This window comes from Oncorhynchus gorbuscha, linkage group LG10, assembly GCF_021184085.1.
Source record: "Oncorhynchus gorbuscha isolate QuinsamMale2020 ecotype Even-year linkage group LG10, OgorEven_v1.0, whole genome shotgun sequence".
NCBI classification, from domain to species: Eukaryota; Metazoa; Chordata; class Actinopteri; order Salmoniformes; family Salmonidae; genus Oncorhynchus; species Oncorhynchus gorbuscha.
In genome coordinates, this window is record NC_060182.1 from 67614549 (window position 1) to 67641500 (window position 26952).

General features: G+C 43.3%; 1 protein-coding gene across 2 annotated transcripts; it reads right to left on the bottom strand.

The window, feature by feature from the left end:
• Window positions 1-125: 125 nt before the first annotated feature.
• On the bottom strand, window positions 126-19082 carry LOC124046402 (serine/threonine-protein kinase PAK 6-like). 2 transcript variants are annotated; one of them, XM_046366735.1, is made up of 8 exons: window positions 18927-19082; window positions 9828-10076; window positions 7008-7643; window positions 3350-3483; window positions 1945-2071; window positions 1727-1852; window positions 1426-1560; window positions 126-1305 (listed from the first exon to the last, which is right to left on the bottom strand). In XM_046366735.1, exons 2-8 carry the CDS (start codon window positions 10029-10031, stop codon window positions 1138-1140), a joined length of 1530 nt encoding a protein of 509 aa, XP_046222691.1. In that variant the 5' UTR covers window positions 10032-10076; window positions 18927-19082; the 3' UTR covers window positions 126-1137. The 2 variants fall into 2 exon arrangements, with proteins under 2 accessions (XP_046222691.1, XP_046222690.1); XM_046366734.1 differs by having other exon boundaries at window positions 9828-11724.
• Window positions 19083-26952: the final 7870 nt, after the last annotated feature.

The following is a 26952-nucleotide window of genomic DNA, read 5'->3' on the forward strand; positions in this document are numbered from 1 at the left end:
TACCTCAACAAATTGACAACTGGAATACCAAAAGCCTGCAGGGCTGTAATTGCTGCAAATAGAGGTTTCTTTGACGAAAGCAAAGTTTGAAGGACACAATTATTATTTCAATTAAAAATCATTATTTATAACCTTGTCAACGTCTTGACTGTATTTCCTATTCATATTGCAACTCATTTCATGTATGTTTTCATGGAAAACAAGGACATTTCTAAGTGACCCCAAACTTTTGAGCGGTAGTGTAAGTACAGTGGCTCTGCAAGTAAGTCCTAATATACAGGCTGTATTTACATTATTTGTTCATCTGCTACATTTCAAGTTGATATTCTAAACTGAAAATGTATTTGCAATTTCACGTTACAAACCATTCACAACACTTTTCGGGAAAGCAAAATAGAATAAATATTAAAAGGAACATGATTCCTTGAGCACAATAAAATCGAACAGACATCCCCTCATCTACACATTTGTCATGGTGATACTGGCGGCAGGTCTGTCATAGTAGCATGTTTTAAACATTCTGATCAGGCCAGGTCTGCCTTCATTTGGCCATGCAAATTGTTTACTGACAAGGTGAACTTCAGTCAGTGTCCCATATGGTTGTAGAGGTATGTAACATCAAGCTTCTCTCCAAGTCATGAGCTACCATAACTTGAGTCTATAGCACAAGCTGAAAATTCACTATTATCCAAAGACTACAATGGGAAACTGCTCAATTACAGTAAAAGTTCACAATGCAGTTTACAGTTCCCTTGGATTTCAAGTCTGTATATAATGTACCAAGGCTAGATTGGTGTTGTGTCGGGAGGAATCCCATTGGATGTTGTCTATCACAGGTAGAACCAGACGTTGTTGAAATGAGTTAGGAATACTGTTTGTTTGCATGCTACTGTTTCACTACACCAACTCACTGCTAAAGTGCTTCTTACAGTAGGTCTCTAGGCCCATGCTGTGTCATTGTTTACCAAGCCTACAGGCCTGATGCCATGAGCTCTGTAACAGCACCAGGATCTCTGGGTCTGGATCTGCTCTCTGGTCCTGCTCCCACACTGGGGTGGGTGCTGGGTGGGTTGGACCTGGGCAGATCACACTCAGGGTGGGTACAGTAGTAATCAGGGATCAGGGTCCACCATGGGATCAGCAGTGAGACATGCGCTTGCGGTACTGCTCCACCAGGGGCACCAGGCACTGCGGGGAGCCACTCTGCAGGAGGAAGGGGTGTTCTAGCAGGTCTGTGGCGCTGGCCCTCTCCACTGGGTCCCGGGTCAACATACGGTTCAGGAAGTCTTTCAACACCGGGGATACCTATGGCGTAAAGTCCAAGCTAATTCAGCAGACATGTTGAAATAGAGAAAAGATGTGTTTCTGTGCATGTGTAAGAGAGTATCTCTCTATGTACTGTATGTGTTCTGTTTGACCTCTGACCTGGGTTGTGTTCCGTACGGTGGGAGCTGGCTCATCCCTCAGCCTTCTCATGGCTGCAACGGGGGTCTCACTGAAGTAGGGGGGCTCTCCATCCACCATCTCAACTACCATGATGCCCAGAGACCACACATCCACCTGGCAGACACAACAAACCAGTACGCAGTATACTGGATATCAGCAGTGTTGACATGCACATGAATACTGGACATCATGAGTATTTGTTTGGACACAGTTAGTATGCAGTAATATACCTGTAAAGTTAGTTAGGATACAGAGTCGTTTTGAATATCTTCTTTCTCACCTCAGTGCTGTATGGAGATTTAGAGATGACCTCCGGAGCCATCCAGTAGGGTGTTCCTACTAAAGACTTCCTCTTGGGAATGTCCTTACTGATCTGTGCACAGAACCCAAAGTCTGACAGCTTGATCTGTACAGGACAGGAGCATTACAATTAAATGATCAACAGTTATGAATACATGAACAGGTGTGTTCTCTCTCAACTCAATTCAAAAGACCTACCCTCCCATCCAGTGTTAGCAGTATGGAGTCACTCTTGATGTCCCTGTGGATGACTCCCTGGGAGTGAAGGTAGGCCAGGGCTTGCAGCACAGCCTCACACACTGTGGCTATCTGCTCCTCACTCAGCCTGCATGGGGGAGTGACATAGATACACACAACACTCAAAACTGCACTGCAGACTGGCTGTTGTTGTGTCACCCAGGTGATGCTATAAATTAATGGTGGCATAGGTGAGGTTCAGATGACTATGTGCATTCAGAGTATCACGTTTATACATTTGGAATATATAGCCTAGGAGATTTTGAACATTGAAGAACTGTGTTTCAGAAACTACTCAGTAAATACCTTAGCACACATCTGCAGTTCAAATAACAAATCAGGCTCCTCACCACTGTTCTGGTAAATAGCTGAGGGATGGGGCTGGAGCTCTCAAGTTCATAGATAGAGCTATGCATGCAAGGACTGACCTCCATTATATAAAAATGTATAGTTTTGACCATGTTCTGAGGCTATACAATGTTAGAAATGTAATTTTGACAAATAAATGGAGTAAAACAAGCTTAGATTTTGGGTTCTGATTGGGTACGGCAGTTGAACTATTCTCTTTTTAAGTTATATTCTTAGTTATATTCTTAAAGAATCAATGGGTATATATCACGAATTTAAAAGTAAAAAAATGTAAGTAGCAATCGCAGATTCAAAACGTATTTTGGGATGGATTGGAGTATGAAGGAGGTATATTTTAGCAAAGGGGTCTTATTCCAGACGGTTCAATCAGAACTAATACTCATCTAGGACTCTGACAACCAATGAAAATTGCAGACTCCATCTGGACCATTTTAATATGTCAGCTGGCTAGATAGAAATGCACTCTGTCCCCATGTCTCTAGATACCTGGTTTTAGGGTTAAACTCCTATCTATATAGTGAGAATGTGTCAACTTTCAGTTTGGAATTAAAATACATTGACAGGTAGTGTTAATATGCATTGACAATTTGTTTATGCATACAGTTTCTGATATATTTAACAGCATGGGAGCATAGATTGATTCGTGTTTTTGGATCAAATTAAATTAACCACGTCATTTCAACATGCACAAATCTAATTATGTTTTCAGATTATAGTTTTCCATAGGAGGACACAGTGTTTTGCTCTTGTATCAGTGAGAATGAAAGCAACTGTGCTTAGGTGCCTGTCCCCTCAAGCAGTCAGTACCACACTACCACATAATGGTGAGAATAGGTACTGAAGACATGACTGGAATTTTGCTTTATCATTCTGTCACAAGTCTTTGAATTCTTGTCTCTTAAAAATGACTATATTTTACTTTTCATTGTTCCTTCAATACAATTTGCCCCCAATTGTTTATGGGGTAGTAGGTCAGATCTGTGCTGTGTCTCCATACCTGGTCTCAGACACGATGTTGGTTAGTGCTCCACCCTCTATGTACTCCATGATGACCCAGAGCTCCTCCTCCACCAGGGCACTCTTAAACATCTCCACCACGTTCCTGTGCTGGTAGTCCCTCATGATCACCACCTGGACAAACACATACAGTTGATAACAGAGGTGTCACATAAGGTTACTGATGATTTCAAGTGGGCACTGATGGGCAAAATAGGGTCTTTGGGTATTATTGTCAGGGACAATAACTGACTGATGGACAAAATAAGGACTAGCTGGATCTAAGGGGGCATGTGCCTCCGCAGTTTCAATTGATAACAGGTGGGCTCTGTTACAGATATAGTATCTTAATTTGACCAGTTTCTCACAGCCAGAAAATAATCCTGCAGCAATAGGAAATGTGAATTATTATGTGGATTATAATGAATGGACATTTTTGTAGAGGGTGATACTTTTTTTCTTAGGATAAATGAAGTCTGACATTTGAAAATGTAAATGATAAACTTTAGAAATGTTTTAAAATCTTGAATACATTACAATGTGCATTTCCTGCTGTGAAGGGACATTTTCTGCGACAACAGAGAGATCAAATTAAGATAGGATATACAGCACCAGTCAAAAGTTTGAATACACCTATTCATTCAAGGGTTTTTCTTTATTGTTGCTATTTTCTACATTGTAGAATAATAGTGAAGACATCAAAACTATGAAATAACACATGTAGTAACCAAAAACAATTCAAAATATATTTTATGTGAGATTTATCAAATTAGCCCCCCTTTGCCTTGACAGCTTTGCATACTCTTGGCATTCTCTCAACCAGCTTCAACAGTCTTGAAGGAGTTCCCACATATGCTGAGAACTTGTTGACTGCTTTTCCTTCATTCTACGTTCCAACTCATCCCAAACCATCTCAATTGGGCTGAGGGCGCATGATTGTGGAGGCCAGGTCATCTGATGCAGCACCCCATCAATCTCCTTCTTTGTCAAATAGCCCTTACACAGCCTGGAGGTGTGTTGGGTCAAAAACAAATTATAGTCCCACTAAGATGGGATATCGCTGCAGAATGCTGTGGTGGCCATTCTGGTTAATATGTGTGCCTTGAATTCTAAAAAAATCACTGACAGTGTCACCAGCAAAGCACCCCCACACAATCACACCTAGTCCTCAATGCTTCATGGTTGGAACCACACATTCGGAGATCATCCGTTCACCTACTCTGCAGCTCACAAAGAGATGGTGGTTGGAACCAAAAATCTCAAATTTGGACTCATCAGATCAAAGGACAGATTTCCACCGGTCTATGGTCCTTGCTCGTGTTTCTTGACCCAAGCAAGTCTTTTCTTATTGATGTCCTTTACTAGTTTCCTTGCAGCAATTAGACCATGAAGGCCTGATTCACGCAGTCTCCTCTGAACTGTTGATGTTGAGATGTGTCTGTTACTTGAACTCAGTGAAGCATTTAATTGGGCTAAAATTTCTGAGGCTGTTAACTCTAATGAACTTATCCTCTGCAGCAGAGGTAACTGTGGGTCTTCCTTTCCTGTGGCGGTCCTCATAAGAGCCAGTTTCATCATAACACTGGTGGTTTTTGCAACTGCACTTGAAGAAACTTTCAAAGTTCTTGAAATGTTCCTAAATGACTGATCTTCATGTCTTAAAGTAATGATGGACTGTCATTTCTCTTTGCTTATTTGAGGTGTTCTTGACATAATATGGACTTGTTATTTTACCAAATATGGATATCTTCTGTATACCACCCCTACCTTGTTACAACACAACTGATTGGCTCAAACACATTTTAAGAAGGAATGAAATTCCACAAATTAACTTTTAACAAGGCACATCTGTTAATTGAAATGCATTCCAGGTGACTACCTCATGAAGCTGGTTGAGAGAATGCCAAGAGTGTGCAAAGCTTTCATCAAAGCAAGCAAAGGGTGGCTACTTTGAAGAATCTCAAATATAAAATATATTTTGATTTGTTCAACTTTTTTGGTTACTACATGATTCCATATGTGTTATTTCATAGTTTTGATGTCTTCACTATTATTCTGCAATGTAGAAAATATTCAAAGCAAAGAAAAACCCTGGAATGAGTAGGTGTGTCCAAACTGTTGACTGGTACTGTATGTATATGATGTATCCAACGTGATTTATTGGTGATTTAGGGTGAGGTTTTGGGGGTCATAAAGGATGGTGTTGACTGGAGGTCTTCATACCTCGTTGAAAAGCAGCTCTCTTCGCTGTTGTCTCCGCAGGTCCATCATCTTCACGGCCACCTGCCTGCCACTGTGTTTTTCCCGAGCGATACACACCACCCCCCGTCGAACCTTCGCCAATCTTCACAAAGTTCTCCAGGTACGACCGAGGGTCCCCCTTGTCTACCACCATCTGCAGGGCAGCCTTAAACTGTTCATGGGTCACCCTGGGGGGGTCTGGTGGCGGCCTCTGGGGGTGCTGAGGGGGTCTGAAAGCAGGGGAGCATGTGCCTGGGGGGCTGGTGGCCAGGGAGCCGGTGGGGGAGGGCCGGGGCTGGGAGGGGCTGTCCTGCCTGGGAAAGGGAACATTAGGGCACCCTGAGTGTCTCAAAAAAAGGGTCAGGGCCATTGAGTCTCAGGCCCATGTTGGGAGACAGTCCCAGGGTGTAGCTGGCTGAGGAGCGCACCGTCCTGTGGGGTCTGATGCCACTCATGAAGGGACTGCTGGGGGTGCTGGGTAGGAAGCCTGACTGGTGGTGCCTCAGAGCCGACTCTGCCTGGATGATGAGAGAGTAAGAGAGAGAGAGTTGGCTGTCTTCCCAAGGTCCCTCCCCTGCTTTATTACTGGATGTAAATAACAGTGCTTTACTCTCACACTATGCATTCACTTCACCTGGTACGCCCCTTGCTAAAACGCCATTCAGATATAGGATCTTAATTTGATCACTCTTTTGTTGCTGAGAATTTTTCCTCTTTTCATGAAGCCTACTTTTTTCCAGTGAATAGCCTAACCACCGATCATGCAACATTATGGACTTAACGTTCAAATCCTGTTGCTGCAGGATTATTTTGCTGTGATAATATAGGTCAACTTAAGATCCTACACCTTTAGGTACCTCAATGTACCCTTGAGATCTTGCTAAACATAGCATCTCTCAACATTTACAAGCACATTCAAGCAATAAAGTCACAAATCACATTTTAGCACCTCTGAAAAAACAACAGCATTAATTGAGCAATCGACTGTAGAATACAGTGATGCAGTCTGCTGTAAGATGGAGAGGAGCTATGGGCTCTACAAGTGTTTTCTATAAATGTTTCACCTAAAAAACTGTCTATGAAGTAGCTCCCTGTCCATTATATGCACAGGGTTTTCAACGAGTAATGGTGTTAATTGCTGTATATACCACAGCACACGAGGCTGTTGAGGGGAGAACAGCTCATAATAATGCCCGAAATTAGCAAATGGAATGGCATCAAACACATGGAAACCATGTGTTTGATGGATTTGATACATATTCCTCTCCAGCCATACCACGAGCCAGCCATTACTGGCCAATGTGAAATTGGTTGACGTATGTCTGTAAATAATATATCATAGTTGATTACATCAGCTAAGCTATGACAATGTACATCTAAAATAGAGATGAGAGATAATGATGAAGTGACATGCTTACCTTCAGGTCGTAGGAGGAGTATGGTCTGCTAGGGCTGTTATGTGAGTGGATGTAGAGGTTGGTGCGGTACTCCGGAGGGGGGTGACGCCCATGGTCAGGATGGGGCTGCTGGACAGCCATGGCTGGGTTGTAGAAGCATGAGAAGGGCCTCTGGTTGTGTGGCATAACCCTCGGCACCTGGAAATCTCTCCTCACCATCAGTCTCTCTGTGGGACTTCCCACCTCACAGCTGATATAAGCCCCTTTAATAGGCACCTGTATGGGCTGGGATGGAACCGGGTGTCCCTCCAGAGAGCTGACACTCACCTCGTAGGTGGACTTAGCCCTGGGAAGATCCCCATTGGGCTGCAGGGTGATGCTCTTCTTCATGCCCATTTGGGGCATCCCACTCTCACTGTGGATGTTATGAGCCCTGTCCCTCCACTGCTGCTCCATGTCATCCTCTCCCAGGTCTTCATACTGGTAGGTGTCCCCCTCCTTCACCTCCCCCAGCCTGCCAAGGGACTGGGCCCTCTTCCTGCCTGAAGGGCTGCTCTTCCTTAGGGAGTTGGAGCTGGTCACGGACAGCCTGCTCATGTCGGAGATCATGGCTGAGATGTAGTCTCCATGGCCGATCATACTCCCACGCACAATGGTCTGAAAGGAGAGCAGTTATGTTCAGCCAACCACATTGACTGGAATGATCATAACATACTGAGAGGCCTGTGCATTTGGGTGTGGAATAAAGAGGGTGACACAACTGTCGCTGGAAGATTATTTTTAGAACTCTGAGTCTGAAAGGGAAGTTTTGGCATTCTTCAAAAATCCAGACTTAACTCGTTTTCCCAGTTAGTTTTGCTGGCAATATGTTGGAAGGACATATCTACATATTGCATATTTATTTTGTAGCATAGATGGTGATTTCATATTTTGGCCTGTATGCAGGCACTTCTATTTTGTAATGAGGTTTGTATAAAAACGGTAAAAGCTGACAGATTCTTTCTGACAAGTAAAATATCCAGCAGCACCCATCACAGTGGCATAGAGAAGAGCATTAACTTGCCCTGACAGAACAAGATGACACAGACTTAAAAATGCATTGGCAGAAGGCCCTTTCAGTTTAACATATCAGAGAATAGGCCCATTGGCTGATTACTCAATCTCTGGGTAAAGAAAAGTAATGTTCACTGTTATGAGAGTCTTCCATGCGTCTGTCTTTGGTATGGTGCTCTAGTCTGCTCTCACAGCTGCACAGGTGGCTATTTATACCCTATGAAGACAGACCCCGTGTCACAATGTCGTTTTCTTTTGTCACAAAAGGGGTGGCTCCTTGTAGTGCATTCCGACATTCTACGTACTCCCGTGCCACACCACATGAAAATTGTAAAGCGCTGTATCATTCCCCGCGTAGCCATGGGGGCAGCGTTGAAGCTCGCATGGTTTGTTGATCTGGTCTGTAGGCTATGTATCAAAGTAACCTATTTTGCATTGATAAGTACATATAATCTCAGCGACTATTCAAACAATAAACCAAACAACATTAAAGCCTTATTAGAATCCCGCACAAAAAGGTATTTTGTTTAGAAGTGATAACTTTAATTCCAGGCTATTTGAAAATGTAAAAGCAGTGCTTGTTTCTTCTTCTCTGTGACAAAAAAAGTTTGACGTTATATTTTTTAGATGATATGGGAGTGAATACATTGAAGCAGCATATCAAATTGGGATATTGTTGTAGGTTACACTGGGAACTATAAGAATGTTTCACAGGGCATATTATTTAATTATACATCAGATTATTTCACATGAGATGTGGGAAGCTAAAAGGCTATCTAGCTCGCAGTGTTTAGCCAACTTGCCAGCAGGGGAAGACAAGACAAGCCAGACTCTTCTTTTGCTTTCACAAGAAATGAGAAGACAACAAGAAAACCTCTGTCACCCCTTGATGAATGTTGCTATTTGGGATGGGTGAGGGATCAGGTTACCCAAAGGTGCACGTGTTGCTCTAAAATGTCTGACTCCACCCAGCGCACTCATGCGTGTAGATCTACACACGTGAAGACTAATTCACATCCCACTGCATACCCTTTACAAAGGACAGAATGCATCATTATTGTTCAAATGTAGCAAATGTGATCATGTTTCATGTAACCTCTCCAACCTTTGCCTCTGCCATGCAGGCTACATAATTTACAGAACACAAGACTCCTCTGTACTACCAATCCAATCCCGATGATCCCATTAAAACCATGACTCTGCTTCATAAGCTGACGAGGAGATTCTGAAATGCAAAAGCTCAAACTTATCCACTGGTGGTAATGAAAATGTGTTATGTTTTTCTAAGGGGCATATCGGCACGAGCATTCAGTCTAGCGCAGAAATCCTTCGATTTGAAGGCTTTATCGCTCACTGGCATTTCCATTGCTGTACCTGCACTTTCTATTCCTCAGCGTGACATCTATGGGAAGGCACCATGGATCGTTATTAATTGCCTGCATTGAGTAATAAATCCTGGAGCCCTCCAAGGATTCATGTTGTACAGTCAGTGTACACAGCAGGGTCATTAGCTGAGCCCTGTGATAGATAAGAAAGCAATATGACAGGGAGAACAGCAAAGTGTTGACCACCACAGTGCTCTGCTGCAGTAAAGGACCCTGTACTGTAGTAAGAAAGCCTCTGCTATAAACGCTTTAGATGGAGGGCTTTGAGGCTCACTAATACTGGAATATTCTCAGAAATAAAGTCCTATACATTTTCAACTCTTTTTAATCTGTTGGAAAATACATCAAGAGAAAAAGACACCCAGTGCATACAGCCAGTTGGGCTGAGAATAAGGCCCAGTACCTTCTTTGGATTGAGCTCAACTGGGGTGATCCGGGAGGGGTCCACCATAGGCTTGGGCCTGCGGAGGTTCTCTATCAAACTGTGCCATTGGGTTGGCAGGCCCACGAAGCAGCCTCGTTTAGCATCAAAAGAGGTGTGCACCCGGTGCTCAAAGTTCTTTGGTGCCGAGATCTCTGGCCTCTTCTTTTTCTTCTTACGAAACATTGTCAGGTCCAGAAAAGTGACAGCTTTGACAAATTCAAGATGGCCCTGCATAGACAAGAAGTATATATAACATGTTTCTAAATCTGCAGCACACTTAACATCTACTGTACTGTTCATACCATTGATACAGTCACGTACGGCTCCTTTAATCTATGAACAGCTTATTATCCATCAATGTGTACCCCGAAGTGACTAAGCCATCATCAGATGCAGTACGTTCCCAGAAATCAAAATACAAGTGAATAAACTCAAATCTATCTGTCTAAAAAACATTTTCCATCTTCCAGACTGGCTTTCTGTCTGTCACTGGCCTTTGTGCTTTAGAACTTGTCTTAGGGGAACAGAGTGCATTGGGTTTGTAAGCCTGTGTGTAATGAAGGATATCTGGTCAATTAAGGCTTTTTCATTCTCTGTGCCCTTTTACTTACGAGCACACAGCCGGCCTCGCCAGAGCCCACAGGCTTTCAGAGCATTAGAGGGAAGAAAACACACTAAAAGTCTACCCACTATGCTACAGTCTGCCCACTATAACCCCATCCCCATTCCAATGCTAATGAAGGAGCATGAATTTTTCTGGCTTGTAGGGAAAGTAACCACTCAAGCTTTAGATATAAAGCCCTCTTCACTGACAGTGGAGTGGTATAGTGTAAGCCAAGGACACTGCTGTCATGTCTCTCATGTGTACCTACCACAAAGACAGTTATCAATTACATTACATCTAATGTCCTTAGCTGTACTAGGATAGAATTCACCCACATTTATGCTTGCGTATTTTCTTGAAAATATAATAGTGCATTTGAGCTGCTCGTTGATGGAGTGCTGTTGGAGAACATGTTTTGTTGAAAGCTGGTGGATGTTTGCGAGATCATCAAATGGGAACATGGCCGGTGGCCCACTGTAACAAGCTGGCATGACACGCTAATGACGTTGTCATATGTAACACAACAAATGTGCCTTCAGTTGAACATGGCTCATCTCCCATGATGCATTGTGACACAGTGGGAGTTTAGGAAATCACTACTACGGCATTCTATAACTCAGCAGGCCATCACACTGGCAGCCTCCCCTCCCCTCCCACACTCTACAATCCCAATCTCCCCCTCCAAGGATAATTCAAACAGAAGGTTAATATGCTAAGTGTTGCATAAGTGTATCATTCTGTGCTCTCCCTATGTACGTAATGTGGAGCTGGGAAGGAATGTAATTCTGACAGGGACACTATAGCGTGAGGGAGGCTGGCAGGAGGTGGGGTGGGTGGGCTTGAGGACAGAGCGGGGACCACAGAGCAGGGTAGACCTGACTGTGGTTGTAGACGGGGACCTTGTTTTTCACTCTAAAACACGAAAAGGCTTTTAAGGAGTGTTTGTCTTTTGAGTTCGATTAAAAAGAAAGGTTTGAAATAACGAGAAAGTACATTACTGTTTTTTCGCTCCATTTGCCTGGTTCTCTAGTTCTGTGACTGTTCAGAACTGTGCATTTGCAGATGTTGGCACTACTGAGCCAAATATTTACACAAGGCTCTTGTGTTTCCTGTACAATCAGATCTATCAATATTTACTCATGAGTGAAATGTAAGCTACTAAAGTCATCCGGTGCCAGTGATAATGGGATGATACCATCACAAACAGCATGGCTGCTCTCAGTGCTCTGTGCTGTGTGCTGCTACTCTATCAGGCATCCTCGCTCTGCAGAACTGCAGATTACAAACACAACATTACACATCCCTACATCCCTTCTATGCGGTCCCTTTCAGAATAAATGGGAGTTACAAAGTAAAGAACCAAGTAATTGGACACAAATAAAAACACAGCATCTTGATTCATTCTCAACCAAATGAATTGAAAAGTAGATGATTTGCAAGTTGTGATCACAGGCTTCTGCCCTTACATCGACATATCAGAATCCACTAAGCTAATGACTGTTCAGATAACAATATCTTTCATTTCAGCCCATAGGAAAATACTTTATATACAGTACATGCATGCAGAGCTGAACTTGCAGCTGCTATAATAACGGTTTCTGGTCACATACGTCTGACCTACAGGGACTTGACCCCATGCCTCAGCAGCTTGCCTTGAATCTATCAAAGTGCTGAAGCAAAACTTGGCCACATGCTGTCAAGGATATCAGAAGCCATAGAGGATGAGGTCATTCTAAATTGTGCTACACTTGTTGATTTCTTTCCAACTCCATGAACACACGTGCAAACATAGCATAGATCCAAATACCTGCCATGAACACAGAACCAATCATGCGTCCCTTTCACAACTGATTTTTAAAGATTGATGGTTCAGAGCCATCAATTGTTCAAAATCTCTTTTCAAAGGGACACATGCTAAAATCTTTACCAGGCATACTGGCCTACTTAACGTTAGAAAACATACTTACTCTTGTAGTACAGTCTGATCAATAATCACTCCTCTAAGTTGTATGAATTACAACCCTGGTTTTTAAAGACAGACAGCCTATAATTCCAGAATGTGTCAGTGTCCCTATAAACAACATACCTTAGAGCGCAAACATGCCTTCACACCCAACGCCCATCTCTAGATCTAAAAACAGCCATACCACCCTGTGAGCAGCTTTAACAGGCAGACAAGACTCTCAGTTATCCCATCAATCCAAACCCATAGAGGACAGGACTAGTGATGGGGGGCGTATGCTCCCCTTAACATATTCTTAGAAGGGGATATAGAGATAGCGAGATATAGAGAGATACGAGAGGTATTGGATTTGCTGGACGTGAGTGCACCAAGCTTAAGTGAATGTTCTCCCTATTTCGTCCTGATTGACTTTCCATCCTTTTTGGCAGGCTTGCACTGATGTAGGGAGGATGAAGGTTACTATTCTTGTAAGATCAGTAGCGTGTTCAGCTCTCCTGTGATCCAATTTTAGGACACAGTTTCTCCCACGAGTGCTGTCGCACGTTTGTTGTTCACAAAATATGTGTCAAATTGTGAGGTGTGGGAAGGTTATCCTCTTTTTGTGTTTGTCAGTGCATTAATAATCCAGGGCTGAATTACACAGCTAGACCTGTGCCGTGGCATAGATACCATCAAGGTCTTAACTGCTGTTTTGGACTCTGCAGTGCGGTGGTGTGGGCTCAGAGATTTCTATTCTATGAGCTTCATTATGATGCCCGTTTTGCCCTTTGAGTGTAATGAGACTGCATTGCCTCTCAAGGGGGGTGGAGGTGGAGGGGTATGTTTTTTCAGTACACACACACACACACACACACACACACACACACACACACACACACACACACACACACACACACACACACACACACACACACACACACACACACACACACACACACACACACACACACACACACACACACACACACACACACACACACACACACACACACACACACTGAGGGAAGGATAAAGGTACACAAAAACTGGACGTGACTGGACGGCACAATTGCAGTGTTTATGATTGTGATTGATGCTGCCCTTTCCTTCAGTAGCCATGCCTGTCTAAAGAGTCACTTCTAGTGGCAATAACAGAGCTGAGTCAACACGCAATAGGGTGATGATTATTGTTTTAATTTAAACGTTTAAAAGGTGTAATCAGACTGGATTCTTATGACACATAAAGACATACTCCCTCCATGTATATTTCATTAGTAAGTGGTCTGGTATATCATGCAAGTGGTGTGCAAGCAAATGAAAGGGGAGACACACTATAGAACCTGCACTAAGTTACTCATTGCCGGAGTGTGACTGTAGAGTCACTGGGGGCAGACCTTCCTCATAGAGGGAAATGGGGTTTCTTTGCTGATGGCCTCAATCATCATGTTACCGTTACTCAGTATAACATGAGCTGTTACAGGAGAGGGTACAGCACTCTACACCACAGTACATCATATAATAGGAGATAAATTATATACAACCAAAAGTGGTTTAGGATCTAGACAGTGGTACAACAACAGCATATAACAAACAAAAAGAAACATGGGAAGAAGCTAGCTATGTACCCTGGGGCTAGATCATGAACCACATTCATTAGACACTGTAGTTTATTAATGTAAAGCTCTTAAACAGAAGAATATTCTGGAAAAGTGAGTATGCAAAACTCACTGAACTAGGTCATCTGCCCTTGCAGGCTCCAAACTTCTGTTAAGTAAGCAAGTCAGAACTGCATCAAATCACTGAAATTCTGTTTTTTAAAGGAAACTGAAAGCTTTTCCATCATGTTCTTAGTTTTCTTTTCCTTGAGTGACTAAGAAATTAGTTTCAGAAATTAAAGAAATGTCCTTATCCTACATCTTTGCGCTGTTTTAACTTCTAGGGTAGAAACAGTGCATGACTGCACACAACTTTTGGCTGAATATTGACAGTATGGAGTGGAGGAATAGTCCAAAGAGAGAGAAAGGTGTGTGTGTGTGGGGGGGGGTCTTTGGATGTCTTAGTTTATCTCTCTTTGTGTTGGAACCTCGCCACGTGTTGTCCTCCCTCCTCATCACCAAGAGACTCAATGTCTTTTATATGTCAACGTTGACTGGCTTCAATGGCTGTAAAAAAAAGCCATAATAGGAGGGATTTGAAAAGGGGACAGGGAGCTTGACAGAGAATATACATCAATCTGCCTGAATTAGATTGGCAGATTCTCCAGGCCCAGTAAGTGTGAGAGAAAATGTCTTAGTTCTTCACTAGGCCAGAGTCGATGAAACACTAACAGAGTCATGTAAAGTAAAAGCTAGCTCTTATCTACCCCAAGCACTTTGACATAATGACACTGTAAACAGCACATCTCAAGTCGTAAGCCCTGGTGTGCTATTCCCCCTGTATGCCTCCAGTGCCTCCGCTGATCCTCAACACTGGAGCTCCCCAGGGGTGCGTGCTCAGTTCCCTCCTGTACTCCCTGTTCACCCACGACTGCATGGCCAGGCACGACTCCAATACCATCATTAAGTTTGCTGACGACACAACAGTGGTAGGACTGATCACCTACAATGACGAGACAGCCTATAGCGAGGAGATCAGAGACCTGGCTCTGTGGTGCCAGAATAACAACCTATCCCTCAACGTAACCAAGACTAAGGAGATGATTGTGGACTACAGGAAAAGGAGCACCGAGCACGGCCCCATTCTCATCGACGGGGCTGCAGTGGAGCAGGTTGAGAGCTTCAAATTCCTTGGTGTCCACATCAACAACAAACTAGATTGGTCCAAACACCAAGACAGTCGTGAAGAGGCCACGACAAAGCCTATTCCCCCTCAGGAAACTAAAAAGATTTGGAATGGGTCCTGAGATCCTCAAAAGGTTCTACAGCTGCAACATTGAGAGCATCCTGACCGGTTGCATCACTGCCTGGTAGGGCAATTGCTCAGCCTCCGACCGCAAGGCACTTCAGAGAGTAGTGTGTACGGCGCAGTACATCACTGGGGCAAAGCTGCCTGCCATCCAGGACATCTACACCAGGCGGTGTCAGAGGAAGGCCCTAAAAATTTTCAAAGACCCCAGCCACCCCAGTCATAGAGTGTTCCCTCTACTACCGCATGGCAAGCGGTACCGGAGTGCCAAGTCTAGGACAAAAAGGCTTCTCAACAGTTTTTACCCCCAAGCCACAAGACTCCTGAACAGTTAACCGAATGGTTACCCAGACTTTTTGCATTGTGTGCCGTCCCCCCCAACCCCTCTTTTATGCTGCTGCTACTCTATGTTTATCTTATATGCATAGTCACTTTAACTATACATTCATGTACATACTACCTAAATTGGCCCGACCAACCAGTGCTCCCGCACATTGGCTAACCGGGCTATCTGCATTGTGTTCCACCACCCGCCAACACCTCTTTTTACTCTTCTGCTACTCTCTGTTCATCATATATGCATAGTCACCTTAACGATACCTACATGTACATACTACCTCAATAAGCCTTACTAACAGGTCTGTATATAGCCTTGCTACTCTTTTTTTCAAATGTCTTTTTACTGTTGTTTTATTTCTTTACTTACCTACACACACACACACACACACACATACCTTATTTTTTACCACACCATTGGTTAGAGCCTGTAAGTAAGCATTTCACTGTAAGGTCTACACCTGTTGTGTTCGACAAACATGACAAATAAACTTTGACTTGATTTGATGCTACTGACACATGCCTGTACCCAATGAGTGCTCTAAGAAGTCCTAGCTCCCAAATCGCCCGGCCATAGGGTGATATCTAGTCAGTTGAACCAGACAGGTGTGGGGGGCTGCCTTGTCAGCTCGGGGATTCGATACAGCAACCTTTTGGTTACTGGCCCAACGCTTCTACCAGCCCCGTATAGAGTACTTATAATTGTTCCACTGAGGCCTATAGGCAGTAGGGAAGTGAAGTACAGTACTGACCTGCACTCTGTTTGATTAAAGATGCTACTGGCTTCCACCAGTCCTTTAAACAATCTGACTCTCAGCAGATAAATACATATAATCTGGTTAGTCCAATGAGACAGGCCAAATGGCCTCTCAGGGGTGTAATTTATTGATGCAGAATTCCGCCCTAGCAATCTTTACTGTACACCCTTCTTCCTATGAAAGGGACAAAATGACAAAATATATGTTTTCCCTCCATGTTATCAATTTGCGGCAGCTCAGTTCCTCTTCCGTCACCCAGTATGGGCGCTGTCTCATCACACAGTGTGACTGCAGGGCATCCTGTCCTAATTTTACTTGGTCGCGTTCTAATCCTCAGTGTTTGACATCTCATGGCCAGTGGCCACAGAAAACTCTTAATGCCTCCTCTCCTCTCCTCTCCTCTCCTCTCCTCTCCTCTCCTCTCCTCTCCTCTCCTCTCCTCTCCTCTCCTCTCCTCTCCTCTCCTCTCCTCTCCTCTCCTCTCCTCTCCTCTCCTCTCCTCTCCTCTCCTCTCCTCTCCTCTCCTCTCCTCTCTTGGCAGACACGACTGTGAGTCGAGCATTCCTCTTGCCTCCAGCAGGCCCACATGTGCACAGTGCTGGGCTGTATGCTAAGGGTCCAGTATGGGAACTCTGTCTCGGCAGCACCTGTGTGCTTCTCCATGGGGTCCGTCTGTCACCATCCCAGCTGTACCTGAGACAGGCCAGCTCATTTGTCATAGCCTTGACAGCAATGTGAGGCAGCGCTAGACTGTGAACTTTTAGAAAAATGAGGGACAGAAAAAAGGGTTCCAAACAAGTAATGACGTGAGAAGAGGAGTCACGAGTGTGTATGACATGTCACTCACCCTCAGCTAGCATATGTCCACCTGGCTCTGTGCGCTCCATAAAACTCTCCTCTCACATACTCTTTCTCTCCCTCCCTACCTGGCCTTCTTGAATATCAATGAGAAACCTGAGAAACAAACACATGACGTGTCCGTTACCTCTGGCTGTGGTATAAAGAGTGTCCAAAGTGTAGTGTTAACTAGAATCTGTAGAACCCCCCCCCCACCCCCCACTACCACCACCAACAACTAATTAAACACACTTTTAAAAAAAATAGAACAGGGTTAATTAATGACCGATCAGGTTATCTGAGTGCTGATTATTGATTAACCTCAATTAATCCTCCAGCACCTAGGAGTGGAGCCTCTGCCACTCCTAACCATCCCTGGTCTGGGGAAGCTGAGCTCTATAGATCTGTTGATCCAGGATGTCCCAGAGCAGCGCTTCTCTGTCTGATGGTTCTAACTGGCCATTAGCCTGCTAGTTAACAGAGGCAACCCTGTGCTGTGCAGCAGGTGCAGAGGGGCCTTTCAGCTGAGTCAAACGGGGTCAACTACTCACAACTCATTTACTGGTGTGAGAGGTAAGTGGTGCATGTCATACTGCTGCAGTCAAACATGTATGATTAAGGCATAATTGGCAGTATAACTTCAGGGCATGTGGTTAGAGTTTCAACCTACGGCAGTTATAAACCAGAGCAGAGATTCGTCAAGTTGTTGATCGTACCAGCAATCCCATGAAAACTATATCCCATTATATTATCTCCTTGGTGTAAGTACTTAAAACAATACTAATATGACGTAGACTATTAATGTAATATAATCTACAGTATAAAACCTTGTAAAATGGCATGAGTGGTTAATTGTCAGTCTGCCGCTTGGTCTCTGCTAATCGCTGAGCAATTCTTCTCTGTATCCTCACTTCCACAGATTACAAACACGTAGCAGTACATTACAACCATCCTGGCACACTAAAGGAACACATTCTGTGCATGATGTCACAGAGCAGAAGAAGAAAGCTCATGTTTATCTAACAAATCCCACACTCGTCAGTTTGTTACCCTCCCTCGGCATCCACATAAGCATAACTATACATACAGCAGCTGGATCCCTGTCAGCTTACAGTCAGCTTACAGTCCCAGATAAGGACAGATGCATAGGGACAACAATGAGTACCTTTATTCTGCATGCATGCAATGAGCATGGAATACTATAGCTTTGTCTGTATTGTCTCAACATGATTCATTCTCAGTCAAAACACATAAGTACCTGCTTGCTCACCAGACACTCTGGGAGATCATTTCAACAGAAGCTGAGGAGAGAGAGAGAGAGAGAGAGAGAGAGAGAGAGAGAGAGAGAGAGAGAGAGAGAGAGAGAGAGAGAGAGAGAGAGAGAGAGAGAGAGGACGAGCAGGTGAAAGCAGCCTTTCAGTCAGTCTTTTCTTCTCTCCCTTATTACCACCTGGGCTTACTGCATCCTTTTCTCTCTCTCTCTCTCTCTCTCTCTCTCTCTCTCTCTGATCTCCTCCATCACCGCTGTTGCCTTCCGACACCGCACACACACACATAGATACACACTACCTTGTTCATTATCAATGGAGCTAAGCCTCTTTTTCTGCCTCATGCCCCCATCCCCACTCCCCAGATGGAATACACAGGGTGTGCGTAGGGATTCATTAGTGGACAACAAAAAAAATCAGTCTCCTTACCTTGCCGATCGCTGAAGAGGAGAGCCTCTCCTCCAGGAAGGGAAGAGTGCAAGAGTGAGCACACACATATACACACACACACTTGTTATACACACTCCCTCACACACCCCCACACTCTTGCACATACACACATGCACACATGCACACATGCACACACACACACACACACACACACACACACACACACACACACACACACACACACACACACACACACACACACACACACACACACACACACACACACACACACACACACACACACACACACACACACACACACACACCGTCGAGGAGGGCTGGCTCTCAAGCAGACGCACACTGCAGGCTGCTGCTTGCTTGAGAAAGCCTGATGCATTCCTCCCTCCAGGCAGAAACACACACTGCCATCTCGAAAGCTCTTTGTTGGGGATGATTCATCCCCAGCTCCCTCCGTGGCTAACAACTCGTCCGTGCACCGCTATACCGCTGCCTGCTCCTGGGGACACAGGGTGGCCAGTGACAGGGACAAAACCAGAGGAAAAGCCCCATCCAAGATGCGAGAATATCACAGCCATGCAGAGTTCCTTCCCTCCCTCCCCCTCTCTCTCTCTCTCACTCTCTCTCTCTCTCTCTCGCTCTCTCACACACGCACACATCCCCTCCTACTCTCTCTTTCGCTCTCTTTATCACCTCCCTCCCTCCTCCCACCCTCTCATTGGGTTGTCTTTGCAGTGGCCCTAAGTTGATAGCAGCGTGCTGTGTGTGTCTCTTTAGGCTTGTTTCCAATGACTGAAAGGGAGGTAGAGCTGCTGTACACACAACCTGGGATACCTTTCATCCATCTGGTCCCCCTTTCCTTCTGGGGTGGGGGGGGGGGGGGGGGGGGGGGGGGTGATATTAGAACAGTAACCCAAGGTGCCTTTTTCTCCCTGCCTGGTCAACAGATGCAGGGTCGGGGATGACAGAGTGTTTTTTCTCTAACAAAAGATATCTGGAATTAAGGAAAATGACTATAGCAACAAAAAAAACACAACAATAAGAAAATGAAATACATAGCAGAAATAGCCTGCAAGACTAATACGATTTAGGACACTAATACATGGTCTTTTGATTAAAAAATACTTGTGCATGAGCTCTACAACAACCAAATATAAAGTTATTTTACCCCACATCAAATAAACCCAAGTAAAAGGCTATACTCAGCAAATTTGCATAACAATTATACAGATTTGAACACTAGGGGGCTTGGCAGATGTGACCCCCCTCCCTCTGTTGTCTTTGTTATCATCACTGTTATTGCTGATATTGATTGGTCAGCCTACTGGGTCTGTCCTGTTAGTACTGTCTGCAATGCAGTGCTATTGGGTGGGCAGCCTTATCCAGAACACAGGTCTCATAGCTCACAATAACAAATAAAAATGCCTCTGTTTGCTCAGACTATCTGATGGTGTCTGGTCCTTTTGCTGCTTGTTTTACAGACAACCGTTTGTTTGTTTGCACCTCATATCCTTCTGTGCTACAAGTTTGCATGTGGTTGGAGAGACATATATGGCTTAAGTGGGTTAAAAAAAGTCCCTTTCCTCCAGTTATTTAAATCCTCCCTTTATTTATGACAATATGCATTCTGTCTATGGCCTCTGTTATTTATCTGTCTAGGATCGTAATATCATTCACATTCAACACGAGGCAATACAAACCTAACCTCAAAATGTTACTTATGTCCAAGAAACTGACACATTGCGCATAATAAATAGTGATACCAAATTGCACCCACCTATAGTTGTTTGTCAAGCATTGCCATGCTTGATGAGGCTGCTACTGCTTCTGATGAAAACATTGAGTCACCAGATAAACTGGGGGTAATGGCACGCATTGCAAAGTAGGCCTACATTGACAATGCCTTTTTAGCCTTTTGCAGCTATTGTTATTAAATGAAGCCCTTTCTCTTCGTGGGAGACAGCCTAAATTGCTTGCATTTCAATTTCAATGCCATTTAGTGGGGCTTCTCAGGATTATGCCTGGGCAACATTCAGGCAGGGGTTGGAGTGCCTCCAGGCTTTAATGTTGACTGTCTTTGTGGGCGGTCAGTGAGTGGTCATCAGTGAGTGGTCAGAGCCCACGTCATTCCATGACCAGAGGATCTCAGAGTGGGCTGCAGCCTCTGAGCACACATCCTAACATGTCATTATCAAGCATGACATGACATTATTTTCAATTGATTAGCTGTCATACACCTGTCCCTTCCCTATGACTAGTTCAGTATAACCCTGCAGTTAAGTAAGTAAGGTATTGGCCTGGGAAGGAATCATGCTGTTAACTGGTGAATGTACTGTAAATAAAAAAGGACATAGCACAAAAGCACCAGTTGTGAACAAAGCTAATAGTGCCTGGATTTGTTTGTCAATCGAAATATCCTTCTCCCAGGGCCTTGCAAAACCCCAATTAGGCATAGGTACTAGTAGTCTCTCAGAATCGAGCTCCAAGTAGAGAGAGAGGTGTAGATCAGTAGATAGCAGCAAGTCCTGCAGCAAAGATGCTAGTGAGAATACAAAATATTTCAGAATTGCAACAGCAATAATACTCTATAGTGCCTTCATAAAGTATTCACAACCCCTTGACTTTTTCACATTTTGTTGGGTTACAAAGTGGGATTAAAATGGATCTACACAAAATAATGTGTAATGTCAAAGTGGAAGAATGTTTTTTACTTTTGTAAAATAATTATGAAAAATAAAGCACCCATATATCTTAATTAAATAAGTATTCAACCCTATGAGTCAATACATGTTCAAATCACCTTTCCCAGTGATAACAGCTGTGAGTCTTTCTGGGTAAAGTCTCTAAGAGCTTTCCAAACCTGGATTGTGCAACAACATTTGTCCACTACTCTTTTCAAAATTCTTCAAGCTCTGTCAAGTTGGTTGTTGATCATTGCTAGACAACAATTTCCAGGTCTTGCCATAGATTTTCAAGCAGATTTCAAGCAGACTGTAAGTCAACCAATCAGGAACATTTACTGTCTTGTTGGAGCAACTCCAGTGTAGATTTGGCCTTGTGTTTTGTTATTAAACGGTTGAAAGGTGAATTAATCTCACAGTGTTTGGTGGAAAGCAGACTGAACCAGAGCCTCAACTGTTTTGAGCCCCACCTATTTAGCAAAAAAAAAACATGTATTGATTTTTTTGTTTTGTTGCCGGTTTTGCATGTTATTTTGGCATTAATACGTGTTACATTTCAGTTTGCAAACAAATGTATATATTTGTTTAAATAATTGAGTTAATAAAGCCGAATACAATCATGGTTCCAAATACAGGTGTTTCAGCCTAGATCGTAACTTTCTGTGGTGGTGGGGCAGCCAGAAGAGAATACGGAGCGTAGGCGTTGGTAATGTTCTGTAGTTTTACCGTGATTAGCTCAGTGTTCTGTCATTCATGGGGACACTAACGTCACCGGAAAATCTACGGGTAGAGCTAAAAAATTCAGGCCCCTTGGGAGCTGCCATAGAGTTACATTAGAAGTGTTGTATTGTGTAATGGCTTTGCCGGCATGATTCTAAACGTTTTGGGGGGAGTTTGCCCACCAACATTTACAAGCTAAAATCGCCACTAGACGTTACAGATAATTGTATGTGTGGGGTAGTCATTCAAAAATCATGACAAACTCTGTTATTGCACAGAGTCGATGCAATTTATGTGACACGTTAAGCACATTTGACTCCTTAACTTATTTATGCTTGCCATAACAAAGGGGCTGTATACTTATTGACATAAGACATTTCAGCTTTTCATTTTCTAATCATTTGTAAAATGGGACTCACCATTTGAGAGGCACTCAAATCCAGTCAAAAATGGAGGGTGAGGTCAAAATAGTAGTTTGAGGGTGGGTTTCTATGTGATTTCCTCCAGCAGTCAAAGTGAATGTGATTTATGCTGTCCTTCTCTCCAGCTTCTTGGTGCAGCAGCAGCATTTTGGTAGTAGGGGTCTCAGGGGAGTCACTAGGCCAGCTATGCTGCTCACACAACCCAAGTAAGGAGGCTGGATTTAACGTGCTAATGAGTCACCTATCTACCCTCAGTGTATCACGTCACAGTGGATTACTCATTAACTTGGTAGTTTGGCTCCTGGATGCTGATTGGATGAAAGCAGTCGTAGATCAGACAATACACCACAGGTATGATGCAAAACTAAATGTTTACTGTTCTAATTAAGTTGGTAACCTCTATATACAGTGCATTTGGAAAGTATTCAGACCCCTTGACCCCTTTTTCCACATTTTGTTATGTTACAGCCTAATTCTAAAATATATATTTTTTTAATCTACACACAATACCCCATAATCAAAAAGAAAAAACAGGTTTGTATATTTTAGCACATTTATTACAAATAAAAAACAAAAATCACATTTACATAAGCATTCAGACCCTTTACTCAGTACTTTGTTGAAGCACCTTTGACAGTGATTACAGCCTTGTGTATGACGCTACAAGCTTGGCACACCTGTATTTTGGTAGTTTCTACTATTCTTCTCTGCAGATCTTCTCAAGCTCTGTCAGGTTGGAAGGGGAGCGTTTCTACACAGCTATTTTCAGGTCTCTCCAGAGATGTTCGATCTGGATCAAGTCCAGGCCCTGGCTGGGCCACTCAAGGACATTCAGAGACTTGTCCCAAAAACACTCCTGTGTTGTCTTGGCTGTGTGTTTAGGGTCAGTGTCCTGTTGGAAGGTGAACCTTCTCCCCAGTTTGAGTTCCTGAGCAGGTTTTCACCAAGGATCTCTCTGTACTTTGCGCCGTTCATAATACCTTCTACCTCATGGCTTGGTTTTTGTTCTGAGATGCACTGTCAACTGTGGGGCCTTATATATACAGGTGTGTGCCTTTCCAAATCATGTCCAATCAATTGAATTTACCACAGGTGGACTCCAATCAAGTTGTAGAAGCGTCTCAAAGATTGATCAATGGAAACAGGATGCACCTGAGCTCAATTTCTAGTCTCATTGCAAAGGGTCTGAATCCATAATTAAATAAGCTATTTCTGTTTGATATTTTTTATACATTTCCCAAAATTTCTGAAAGCCTGCTTTCGCTTGTCATTATTGGGTATTGTGTGTAGATTTTTTTTTAAATCCATGGGAAGTTAAGCCCTGGAATTTGGGGATTTTGCTTAAATTCATCAAAAAAGTCAGCATAACAGTGAACCTTTTTTGTGGGATACACATAAGGTTACACATATGTCTTGTGGCATATTTTGGTTAAACCCTCTGCATGCACAGTGCATTCTTCCATCACATGTACAGCCGATTCTCAAGATCTTGCACACTAATAAGATGCTATTGAGCCAACACTACTACACGGTCTTAGCCAACGACTACAGTGCCTTGCGAAAGTATTCGGCCCCCTTGAACTTTGCGACCTTTTGCCAAATTACAGGCTTCAAACATAAAGATATAAAACTTTTTTTTTGTGTGAAGAATCAACAACAAGTGGGACACAATCATGAAGTGGAACGAAATTTATTGGATATTTCAAACTTTTTTAACAAATCAAAAACTGAAAAATTGGGCGTGCAAAATTATTCAGCCCCTTTACTTTCAGTGCAGCAAACTCTCTCCAGAAGTTCAGTGAGGATCTCTGAATGATCCAATGTTGACCTAAATGACTAATGATGATAAATACAATCCACCTGTGTGTAATCAAGTCTCCGTATAAATGCACCTGCACTGTGATAGTCTCAGAGGTCCGTTAAAAGTGCAGAGAGCATCATGAAGAACAAGGAACACACCAGGCAGGTCCGAGATACTGTTGTGAAGAAGTTTAAAGCCGGATTTGGATACAAAAAGATTTCCCAAGCTTTAAACATCCCAAGGAGCACTGTGCAAGCGATAATATTGAAATGGAAGGAGTATCAGACCACTGCAAATCTACCAAGACCTGGCCGTCCCTCTAAACTTTCAGCTCATACAAGGAGAAGACTGATCAGAGATGCAGCCAAGAGGCCCATGATCACTCTGGATGAACTGCAGAGATCTACAGCTGAGGTGGGAGACTCTGTCCATAGGACAACAATCAGTCGTATATTGCACAAATCTGGCCTTTATGGAAGAGTGGCAAGAAGAAAGCCATTTCTTAAAGATATCCATAAAAAGTGTCGTTTAAAGTTTGCCACAAGCCACCTGGGAGACACACCAAACATGTGGAAGAAGGTGCTCTGGTCAGATTAAACCAAAATTGAACATTTTGGCAACAATGCAAAACGTTATGTTTGGCGTAAAAGCAACACAGCTCATCACCCTGAACACACATCCCCACTGTCAAACATGGTGGTGGCAGCATCATGGTTTGGGCCTGCTTTCCTTCAGCAGGGACAGGGAAGATGGTTAAAATTGATGGGAAGATGGATGGAGCCAAATACAGGACCATTCTGGAAGAAAACCTGATGGAGTCTGCAAAAGACCTGAGACTGGGACGGAGATTTGTCTTCCAACAAGACAATGATCCAAAACATAAAGCAAAATCTACAATGGAATGGTTCAAAAATAAACATATCCAGGTGTTAGAATGGCCAAGTCAAAGTCCAGACCTGAGTCCAATCGAGAATCTGTGGAAAGAACTGAAAACTGCTGTTCACAAATGCTCTCCATCCAACCTCACGGAGCTCGAGCTGTTTTGCAAGGAGGAATGGGAAAAAATTTCAGTCTCTCGATGTGCAAAACTGATAAAGACATACCCCAAGCGACTTACAGCTGTAATCGCAGCAAAAGGTGGCGCTACAAAGTATTAACTTAAGGGGGCTGAATAATTTTGCACGCCCAATTTTTCAGTTTTTGATTTGTTAAAAAAGTTTGAAATATCCAATAAATGTCGTTCCACTTCATGATTGTGTCCCACTTGTTGTTGATTCTTCACAAAAAAATACAGTTTTATATCTTTATGTTTGAAGCCTGAAATGTGGCAAAAGGTCGCAAAGTTCAAGGGGGCCGAATACTTTCGCAAGGCACTGTACATGCTTTCTGGTTTTGATTACAATACTGGGTGGGGTGAATATATTTTATATTACATACATTATTTTTGTTAACTAGGAAATAGTAGCCAACAGCAAAGTGTGTTTAAATCATTTCTAACGTGTTAACCATTTCTGCTAGTTAGTTTTTGCTACCTTGTGGGTTTTAGCTTGCTTGAGCCAGCTAACTGAGGAATGTTAATTCACCTGTTTCCATACATGTTTCATTTAAAAACATTTATCTCACAAAGGAGTTGTTTAATCTAACTGCTTAGCTATTTTTCTGTACATGGAATTGTATTTATTCTAATCTTTACAGGAAAATGCCTCAGGCACTATCTGATGTGTGGAGACATTGCACTGCAGATAATGTAGAAGGAAAAGTTGTGTACATTTGCTAATACTGAGCCAAATCATATGTGAAGAATGCAACAAAGATGAAGAATCATCTGGCCAAGTGCATAAAGTTCCCTCAGTGCTCACAACAAGCAACCTCTGACAAAAGTCCATCTACTTCTATTCAAGGTGAAAAGGATGAATCAGGCACCTTATCGATAGCAACAGCTCATGGTCCTCCTGGAATCAGAAGTTTTTTTGACTCAATGGTAGAACATAGTCAGAGAAATGCTGATGAATGTCTTGCTCGAGCTGTGTATGCAACTCGTTCACCTTTGATGTTCACAGGCAATGTGTATTGGAAGAGATTTCTGAATGTTCTTCGCCCAGCATACACCCGTCCAACCAGACATGCTTTATCTACTCATTTGCTGGATGCAGAGTTCAAGTGAAGGTCAAGCAAATCATAGAGAAAGCAGACTGTATTGCAATAATCTCTGATGGATGGTCGAATGTTCGTGGGCAAGGAATAATTAACTACATCATCTCCACCCCTCAACCAGTATTCTACAAGAGCACAGAAACAAGGGACAACAGACACACCGGTTTCTACATTGCAGATGAGCTGAAAGCAGTCATCAATGACCTTGGACCACAGAAGGTATTTGCACTGGTGACAGGCAATGCTAAGAAAATGAAGGCTGCTTGGTC